This window comes from Colobus angolensis, unplaced genomic scaffold, assembly GCF_000951035.1.
Source record: "Colobus angolensis palliatus isolate OR3802 unplaced genomic scaffold, Cang.pa_1.0 Scaffold3, whole genome shotgun sequence".
Lineage (NCBI taxonomy): Eukaryota > Metazoa > Chordata > Mammalia > Primates > Cercopithecidae > Colobus > Colobus angolensis.
Genome location: NW_012116265.1, coordinates 14,757,512 through 14,767,965, shown reverse-complemented (window position 1 = coordinate 14,767,965; position 10,454 = coordinate 14,757,512). Strand labels below are relative to the sequence as shown.

At 39.3% G+C, this 10,454-nt stretch overlaps 1 protein-coding gene across 2 annotated transcripts in view; it reads left to right on the top strand.

The window, feature by feature from the left end:
- Positions 1–10,454, top strand: part of NRXN3 (neurexin 3) — a 1,638,519-nt gene that overhangs the window by 731,678 nt on the left and 896,387 nt on the right. For both annotated transcript variants that reach the window (XM_011949472.1, XM_011949473.1), the window contains 3 exons: positions 5,102–5,483; positions 6,283–6,473; positions 7,241–7,414. In XM_011949472.1, coding sequence (XP_011804862.1) covers positions 5,102–5,483; positions 6,283–6,473; positions 7,241–7,414 — 747 coding nt within the window. The remainder of the gene's footprint in view (positions 1–5,101; positions 5,484–6,282; positions 6,474–7,240; positions 7,415–10,454) is intronic.

The following is a 10,454-nucleotide window of genomic DNA, read 5'->3' as shown; positions in this document are numbered from 1 at the left end:
CGCCCGGCCGGAGTTCTTTATTGCAAAGCTTATTAGGAGACTTTAATAAGCTAATGTACATTGCAAATCATTGATAAGTATGCAGTATTTGCTAAGTTTTTTGGGGGGGTTCCAGAAACTTTTTTTAATAAAGCATTTTATACCACACTTACACACTTTTAAAAATTGCTGATATTATGGAGAAAGGGATGTGGGACCAGTAGAGTTAGGGAATTGTGAGCAAAATATGAAGATTCTTTACTGGTACTCTACAAGCCTTCGTTTTCTTAACTTCTCTCCTCACGTTCTGAGAGCCACGGAAGGTCAGTTTGCTTCCTCTCAGCATTTCCCATTATGATTCTTTTTTGCTGAGCTCTTAGTTTTGGCCGGAACCTCATGTGTAGAAATAGTGAGGACCCAAGACTTGACCCCAAAGCAAATGTCTCAAACACAAGCCCCTCCCCTGGGAGTTAATGGAAAGCTAGTTGTACTCAGACCCCTCTGGTAGCCACTGTGGGACATACAGAAGATACAAGCGGTGGCCTCTACTTAAAAAGAGCCCACATTCTCACCAAAAAAAAAAAGAGAAAAATAATAAGTGAAATGACCAGAACATGATTCAATCATTTCAGAGGAAAGGAGGGAAATGAATGTGACATAATTAGTACTTCACATGAATTGATACATTTAACCCTGCTAACTTCATGCCTGTTTTACAGATGGGAATCTGAGGCATAGAAAAATCCAGTAACTCCCCCAAGGTAACCCAGTGAAGAAGTCTTGGAGGCAGAAGGCAAAGTCAGGCAGTACAGCCCTGGACTCTCCATGCTCATCCACTAGATGCTGTTGCTTCATAGAAATAGGAAGCGACAGCTTGAACCTGGCCAGAATTTTCCATAAGTATACGTCCTTCATCACTCTAAGAGCTGATTTGTGGACTGCTTGTTGGCCATCAGTGAAATATGGAAGTGAATGTGTGACAAGGAGGCAAGGCAACATTGCTGCTTTAGGGAAGGTGCTGGATATATTACCCATGAATTAGATGGAGTGACATTCTGATACTGGGCCATAGGGAAGAAATAAGAACTCCTTACAACAGCTTCTGCATGGAAATTTCACCAGTTAAATTCTACCTGCTGCTTTTCTTGGGCAACGATGTGAGGAATAAGTCAAACCTTTTTTCCAAAGACAGTTCATTGTACTAATAAAGATATGGGCTTTGGAATTAGCAGACCTGAGTTCAATGTAGGGGTCTACCATTTACCACCTGTGTGAATCTTGATCAGACTGCTTAACCTCTACAAGATAAATGTCCTAACCTCTAAAGCAAGAGAAAGATACTTATCTACAATTTTATTGTGATAATGACATTTCATAGTGATTATGCAGTATTTAGCACAGTGCCTGCCTTATATGGAATTTTCAGTAGTCTTGGTTTTGCCTTGTTATCTTTCTCCCCAGTTACTTCTCTTTCCCCTGAAGTTTGAAAGAAGCTGCTGTGAGGTATGAATATATTTGCCCCTTAAATGGAAAGGAGATTCAGTTTGCAGACAGTATTCAGAGGAGATGAGTGAAAGGTTTCTGTCACTACTATTGATTAAATGACACACAGATTTTAAAAAACGTATTTTGTTAATTTGGCACAGGTTTCAAACTTTCAGCAATCGCTCATGCTTTGCCCAGGTGCAATAATATACTTATTTTTTGAAGTCTCCATCAACAAAGGAATAAGTTCCTTTAGCACACAGTGAAGCCAATTTATTATTTATTTATTTATTTATTTATTTATTTATTTATTTATTTATTTCCCAGATGGAGTCTCGCTTTGTTGCCCAGGCTGGAGTGCAGTGGCATGATCTCAGCTCACTGCAAGCTGTGCCTCCTGGGTTCAAGCAATTCTCCTGCCTCTGCCTCCCAAGTAGCTGGGCGTGTGCCACCATGCCAGGCTAATTTTTTTGTAGTTTTAATAGAGACAGTGTTTCACCATGTTAGCCAGGAAGGTCTCGATCTCCTGACCTCATGATCCACCTGCCTTGACCTTCCAAGCAAATTCCTTTTCTAATTTGATTCCACATGGCCTTCTCCCCATCCCCTAGCTAACTCTTAGTTGTGGCTTCTGTGTGAGTCATCGTGAACTCTCAGTTTGTGTTCCTGGGCTAAGCTCTTAAATCCACCATTAACTTTACTTCGTATACTTATCCACGTCGACGCTTAGTCTCTCTGCTATCTCCTATCTCATTAAACACTTTTTTTGCTGTAAAAAATTAATTTTCTAGTGAGCAGAATTTCCCAACCCCTCAATCCTGGAGGTCAGTTCATCCAGAATTTCTCTGAAAGCTCTCAACTTGACTTTAAAATTGTGTCTTCAGATTCCTTTTGGAACCCTAGTCTTCACCAGAGATTCCCCATTCTCACTTCTTAGTTCTCATCTTAGGTTTTTTTTTTTTCTTCTTTGTAAAATAAGAATTAGCATGACTGGCAGCATCATCATAGTTCAGTTTCTCTGTTTCTGTGGCTATTGACTATGACTCCCCATCACCATCATTTTCCAGCCCAGCTCCCCTTCCTGGTAGGAGTAGCTATAGCCAATTTGACAGTAGATGTTTCTTTCAGTCACTTTATTAATTTAGAGCATGTGAATTTAGGTTATCTTCCTTTGCATTTTCACAACCAGTCTGGTTTTTAACACTGAGCAATTTTATTTCCTAGTTATTTGTTAGCAGATTTATGTTGCATTTTGATATTTATATTTAAGTTAACCAACATCTTTTTTTCTTATATTAAGCGAGTGATTTGTCACTAGTTGTCAAAACACCACATAGAAGCTCATAATATGTAAATCTAATTTTTGTGCTTATAGGGAATATGAGAAATTTTATTTTTATACTTTAGAGACAGCGTCTTGCTGTGTTACCTAGGCTGGAGTGCAGCCTCAAACTCGTGGGCTCCAGTGATCCTCCTACCTTAGCCTCCTGAGTAGCTAGCACTATAGGTACACACCTCTATGCTTGGCTAATATTTTCTTTTAATTTGTAGAGACTAGGCCTTGCTATGTTGCCCTGGCTGGTCTTGAACTCCTAGCCTCAAGCAATCTTTCTGTCTCAGCCTCCCAAAGTGCTGGGATTACAGGCATGAGCCACTGTCTCCAGCCAATTCTTTAAATTAGGTCTGAGTTTTTTCCCAAAGAGATAAAACCAATATTGGGCACTTAAGGGTATGGTCTGGTTTAGTCTCCCAGACATTAAAGTTTAAGAGACCTAAGGAAATACAGTCCTCCGTTTTTTTGTCACTGGAATTCTGAGCCAATAGAGAAAATATTGCAATGAGGGTGGAAGGCAAATATCATTTTAATTAGTAATAACACACATTAATATTATTGTTTATACCCACTGAACTTCAGAATTAGACAGAATTGCCCACTTGAATAGTAGTTCAGAACTGGGCAGGCATCCTTTGTGGAAAAAAGGATTGCTCCTGTAACACCCATTCTATGGATGCATGCAGTAGAATGGACATTTCTGAAGGCAGCTTGCTCCAGCAAAGAGAAAGAGGAGATGTCAGGGGCTGAACTAAGCATACACAGCTTATCTTTGCAGATTATCCTTCATATTTCTGATTATGTCACTTCTTCAGGAAAGTTGTTAAAGAGAAAATAAAGACATGCTATCAGTCTTGCTAGTGGAGTTTCTTCAATGTAGAAGGTAACAAGAAGAGAGGACAGGAAGAAAGAATTCCCCCTCTAATGCTTGGCAGTAGAACATGCTTTGTTATGTTTTAACATGATTTTTCTGTATAAATGTTGAGGAAGCCAGTTTCTACTTTGGCCACATTAATGATGTTGTTCTTTATTTTGTTGTTAAAATTTCCAGTCTCTTTGTATTTATTTCAAGCCCCCTTTTTCCCCTCTACCCTAGTCACTCACCACTTCTAAGTAAAATAGGTAATGAAAGTTCTAAATAGTTCATTTGTATTAGCTGAAGATACTTCCCTTGTGAATGTCAGAAACCCAACTCAAATGCTTTCAGCATGAAAGGGAGTCTATTGCCACACAGTTTGAAAAAGCCCAGAGGTGCCTCGCTTGATCCAGAGTCTCAAAGGACAGCACAAATGTTATTTGTGCTGATTCTCTTCATTTTGTAATTGTCTTCTGGGTTGCTAGTCCTCTGATCCCTCTGATTATCTTACAGCCTCCAGAAACTCGAAGCTTTCTTCTTACCCCTCCAGCAATCCTTGCTTGCAAGAGCTCTGGACCTGAACGTGGCTGGGCTGGCTTGAGTTGTTGCCAGTTCTATGGGTGGTGCCTAAATCAGCCACAAGAGAATCACCTTGGAGCTTGTTAGAAATGCAGATTCTCAGTCCTTACTCCAGACTTTTGAATTCTAAACTCTGAGGGTCTAAGCCCCGCAGGTGATTCTGATACACCCTAAAGTGTGATGACCAGTTTTTTAGTCTGTAGTCCAAAGTCTGTGACGGTTAGGGGGGTAAAATACGTTGAGTGGTCTAGGCTGAGTAGCTTGATTAGGGTCAACTTTATCCAGTCCAGGTGGTTGAAAGGTCAAGAAGGGTGGGTAGCTTCCTAAAAAAAATTACATTTTATTATAAGATAAAGTAACAGTTGCTGGGCAGGTGAAGTCAACTGATATTCTATAATAGAACCCTTCCCACAAGTACTAGGTGGTGAGTTATTATGAGAAAAAAATACTTGGTAGTGAATGCCCAAGACTTGTTTGCTGTGTCTTTACAAGGGTCAGAGCAAAAAGGTTTCTCTTCTTATAGTGTGTATTAGTGTCCAGTGATTCTCCTGAATGGAGAATACCAATAATTTTATCCTTTAGCCTGGGTTACTCATGACCTCATATTTCCCCTTACATGATAAGCCGTGCTGAGCAACTGCGTGAGAGCATGGCATTCAGGACATGTAATTTAGGCAACACTAGTCCTCAGTGCCCTGACTGAGGCCAAGTAAGGTATCTACCATATTGAATATTTGGTTTTCTGGAACTCACCCAAGAAAACTGAATATTCTGTGTGGAAACGAGTTATACCCAAAAAATATACTTAAGGGTGCTGTGCTAAATGATGGCAACTTTTTCTGTTTGTACCTCATTTACAATTTCCACAGGTACAATGGTGGGAGACCATACCCGTTTGGAGTTCCACAACATTGAAACGGGAATCATGACTGAGAAACGTTACATCTCCGTTGTCCCCTCCAGCTTCATTGGCCATCTGCAGAGCCTCATGTTTAATGGCCTTCTCTACATTGACTTGTGCAAAAATGGTGACATTGATTATTGTGAGCTGAAGGCTCGTTTTGGACTGAGAAACATCATCGCCGACCCTGTCACCTTTAAGACCAAGAGCAGCTACCTGAGCCTCGCCACCCTTCAGGCTTATACCTCCATGCACCTCTTCTTCCAGTTCAAGACCACCTCACCAGATGGCTTCATTCTCTTCAATAGTGGTGATGGCAATGACTTCATTGCAGTTGAGCTTGTAAAGGGGTAAGTAGAAGGGATCATGACTTATGTTGGACACCTTTAATCTGCTGAAGCTCTACATAAAATATAGGCATAAAAATAACTTGTCTATTCTACTCCCTACCCTGCATTCCTGACATTCCAGCATCTTCCTTGATTAAATAGATCTGTAAAATTATTAGGTCTGAAAAGGAGAGAGACTCATGCTTTAATTTAAAGGTCTTCCACTAACTCAACACTAACAGACTTTTTGCTATGAAATCTAACCCTTTAAAACTATAGAAGAAAAGCTTATTTTTGCAAAAGAGAGCTATGATTTGTGTTGCGTCTAACCCTTGAGTATTGCTGACTACAACCACCCAGTTTATAACAAAAGATGAAACATAGATATTTTTAATCCTACCATTAGCCCATATATGCAAGTTTTTAGAAGTTGCCCTTTGTTTAAGACATTTTACTACCATGTATTAGAAAACAGCCAAAACAAAAAACAAAAACAGATTAATGGTTGACTATGAACTTAAAGGTCACCCCCTTGTGTTTTGTAGTGTACAGCCTGTGCTACTTTGACTCTGCAGAGTATTCCTAGGTAGTGTTAATGAAATGGACTCGATGAGTATGGAATTAAAGTGAAGCATGATAGAATAAAATCTGATTATTCTTGTAATCTCATATCAAGATTTAAATTATTCTTGCATTATGCCAGTTTAGCACGGGGGATTTGAAACCCCCTGTCAGTTACACACACATAACCATTAAACCACTTCAGGGATTTTCCAATTATTGGGTGTTTTTTTTTTTTTTTTTTTTTCTCTCTTCCTAGGTATATACACTACGTTTTTGACCTCGGAAACGGTCCCAATGTGATCAAAGGCAACAGTGATCGCCCCCTGAATGACAACCAGTGGCACAATGTCGTCATCACTCGAGACAATAGTAACACTCATAGCCTGAAAGTGGACACCAAAGTGGTCACTCAGGTTATCAATGGTGCCAAAAACCTGGATTTGAAAGGTAAACCCTGTAAAGAAGTTTAGTTTTTAATAGAGCTTTTCTTACAATAGATAGACTGTTTCCAGAGGCAAACCACAGGTTCAGAGTGCCATGTGTTTTTGATACATCATCCATATCCTGTTTTAACAATGTTGAATTATTCTGTAATGCAATTTATTCTGTTTTCACTTAGACGACTCATCAAGGAATGGTTCATTTTCTCTGATAACCTCAGGAATGTCATGCTGTGGGGGCTGAGTGGTGACAGGATAATTGTCAAAGTGTGGGAGGGGCCGTAATACAGAGGAAGGAATATAGGCTTTGGAATTTCAGCTGAATCATTTAATGTCTGGTGTTATGGGTAAAATGTCTTCGCCCTTGTTCAGCTTACATTTACTTTTCTTTGCAAAATGAAGATGATAATTGCTAGTTTCTGTGTAGATTGTTGGAAGTTTTGATGGAATGTCTGTAAAAGCCTCAACATATTATTGGTAACAAGCACTTAAAAAGCACTCAATAAATGCTTGCTTTGTTGACAGTATTGTAAATCTTTACTCCATCTATGATGATTAAATTTTTGAGATGATATATGTAAAATGAATGACACGTAATAAATGTTGGTTTCCTTTTTTTGCAGGATAGAAACTGTGGTGCTTATCTCATTTATGCTGTTTTCCCCCCAGCTCTCTTATCCCTTATCTGATGAATTATCTCAAATGTATCAAACTAGTTGACATGATCAACACATCCTTTACTCATTCTCTTTTGCTACTGACTTTCCTTTCCAGGTGATCTCTACATGGCTGGTCTGGCCCAAGGCATGTACAGCAATCTCCCAAAGCTTGTGGCCTCTCGAGATGGCTTTCAGGGCTGTCTGGCATCAGTGGACTTGAATGGACGCCTACCAGACCTCATCAATGATGCCCTTCATCGGAGCGGACAGATCGAGCGTGGCTGTGAAGGTACAACCTGTTTTTTTTTCTTGTTAAGCTACAGCCTTGTTGCAAGCACCAACCCTCTTTGCTGCCTCTGCCAGTGCCTCCTTCCTCAGTTGACCAGTCCTGTCTCATTCTCATTTGCCATGTGACATTGCATCACCATCAGTGTCCTCTTGTCACTGGTTTAGTATGTCAAGACATGTGCCACAGGCTCCAGGAATGTACTTTGGCAGATGTTTTCTGAGTATCACATACTTGCCAATAAAAATAATGAAAACCAAAACTTCCCTGGCATTGGCATCAGGCTTCTTCCAGTGTGTACCTTGGCTTCCAGAATGGCTGAAAGAGCACTGGAGACTTTTACTTATACTTTAATACATGATGAGGGGAAACCAGAGATTTTATGTAGGTGTCACTAATTAATAAAATGTTTCTTATTTTGGCTGGTAGTGATGGCGTTATTTAATCTAGCAGGTGATAGGAAAACGATGTTCAAATGCCATGATGATGGAAGGGAACTAACATTTATTAAGTACTTACTAGTTATCAGGCATTGTTAGGCAGTTCTTTAGTGTGGTATAATGGAACATTATGGGCTTTGATGTTAGAAAGACCTGAATTCAGCTCCAAGTAGTAGCTCTTGTTAGCTATGTGACATTTGGAAGGTGATGTAACTTCTCTAGGCTATATCTTTCTTAACTATAAAACAGGGCAAGAAAACTTACCTCGAATGTAAGGAAATCAGAAATACATATAAAATGCCTGATATGTGGTAGGTACTCTATAAATGGTAGGATTATTGTTTACAAATAGTATTTTATGTCAAACATCTAATAATACTGCATGTCTGCCCATGCAGCACAACAAACCATGCTCAGCCTGTTCCTGTAGATGATCCACTGTCTCTTGAGATGTTAAATGAATTGTACAGGTCTTCCTGAATCCAACAATTCTTTGCAGTGTAAACAATCTAGTTTTAACCAGCAGATGGCAGAAGTGAACACATTCAGCCTTCCCTAATAGCCTTGGGTTGGCTGAAAACGTGACTCTTACCTCACTTGAAAGGCAAAGAAGTTGCCTGTCCGAGGATCTATGTAATTATTTCCTTTTTTTCTTTTTGAGCCCTTTGGTTGAGCCTTATGGTCCTGTGTTTGTGCAATATATTGTGTTTCCTTGTATCAGTTGTTAATTTACCACATCAAATCTGTTCATTCCTCTTCTGTGTTCAACTTCACGTATCGCTTCTGTTCTTAAACAGCTTCCATCTGGGTTCACTCATTGTCATAAAGCACACTTTTATAAAAGCTTCCTGTCAGCTTATCAGGCTGACTTGATGTTATGGAAATTGTTTCCCTTTGCCTGAGAGTTATTTTTGTGTTTTGCGCTAGTAATAGGAGTATTCATTCCTATAACGCACTCCATTTTTCCTTTATCCAGAAATATTTCTTAAATTCGCTTGGCCAAATATGGTGTTTGTAGTATGTAGTGTGTGTGTGTGTGTGTGTGTGTGTGTGAGTGTGTGTGTGTGTGAGTGAGTGTGTGTGTAAGTGTGTGTGCGTGTGTGTGAGTGTGTGTGTGAGAGTGTGTGTGTGAGTGTAAGTGTGTGTGTGTGTGTGTAAGTGACAGGAGGCTGGGAATCACTAAGCCCTTAAAGCAGCCATTTTGCTCCTAGAAATGAACAATTTCATTCAATCAAGGATTTTTGTCTCCTTGGCTTTGCTTTTAGTTCTTTTGTGTATTAAAGGGCAATCCTGGGATAGATGTAGCATTTGGAATTAAATTGAATATAGTAGTGTAGAAGATTGTGGAATGGCAGTAATTCCATTTGTCCTGGAATAATTAATCATATGAAGTCAAATCACAATATAAGAGCACATATTAGAAAGCATGAGATACTGGTCAAATGTTACATATTTTCTATCATGCCATCAGTTCTTCAGATTTAAAAGTTAACAGGAATCATCCATTTAACTCTATGTAAAGGCCCAATAGATATATGTAACACATGCAATTATAAATTTCCTAGTAGCTACATTTTAAAAAGGTGTAAAGTAACAGGTCAAATTTATTTTAATTTTGTATTATATTCAACTTAACGAAATATATCCAAAATATTATTTCAGAATGTAATCAAGATAAAATTATCAATATTTCACACTTTTTTTTTTTCATATTAAGCCTCTAAACTTGAGTGTGCGTTTTATACTTGCAGCACACCTCAACCCATTTAAAGTGCTCAATACACATGTCAGTGGCTGCTGTCTTGGTAGTACAGGTATACAGAATGTAAAAAGGTGTAAATAAATAAAGCTATAGTATTGGATTAAAAGGAGGTCTAAGCTTTATAAAAGGGTACTAAAACATATAATATAGAGGGAAAATGACTTCACTTAAGAGAGTTTTAAGAGAAGCAGTAAGAGCATCAGCATCAGCAAAAATAAATTACATAACGAGTTGGGGAAAATGTCCCTATCCCTACATACAGCTCTATGTGCAGTTTGGCATTACTCATCACATGCATTACAGAGGGCTCCAACCTTCCTCTGAGTATGGTTGATTGTTCAAGACCGGATATTGTGGCTTGATGGCTCCACCATCTGAATCTATGGTGAGTCCCATGAGCCTAATAGCACTGCACTCTATTGCCATGGAGATAATTACAACGGTTACTCACTGAGCACTATGCCTACCCCGCTGGGTGGGATGAAGTGGAGGGTGAGTGCTGAGGGAAGAAAGTCCTTGTTGATTGTACACAAATGACTTGGATAATTAGCCTAAGTGGCCAGGGAAAATGGCCCAAAGTGGGTTAAGGCATAAATTACTGTCACTGGAAGTTTGTACCACTGTGAATAAGCCCTTGCAAGAGATCCCAGGAGCATTTTAGGGTTCTGTGTAAGATGGTGGGGAGGTAAAGGGAGAGTGCAAAACACTGGAGAGGCTGCAAAAAGGCATGATTTGTATCCTGAATCTCTTGTGTAGAGCATGAGACCCCCAAGAAGGTCTTTGAGCGTTAGGTAGTATGAGGACCACAGGAAACAGAACGCATTTCTTTTTTTTTTTTTTT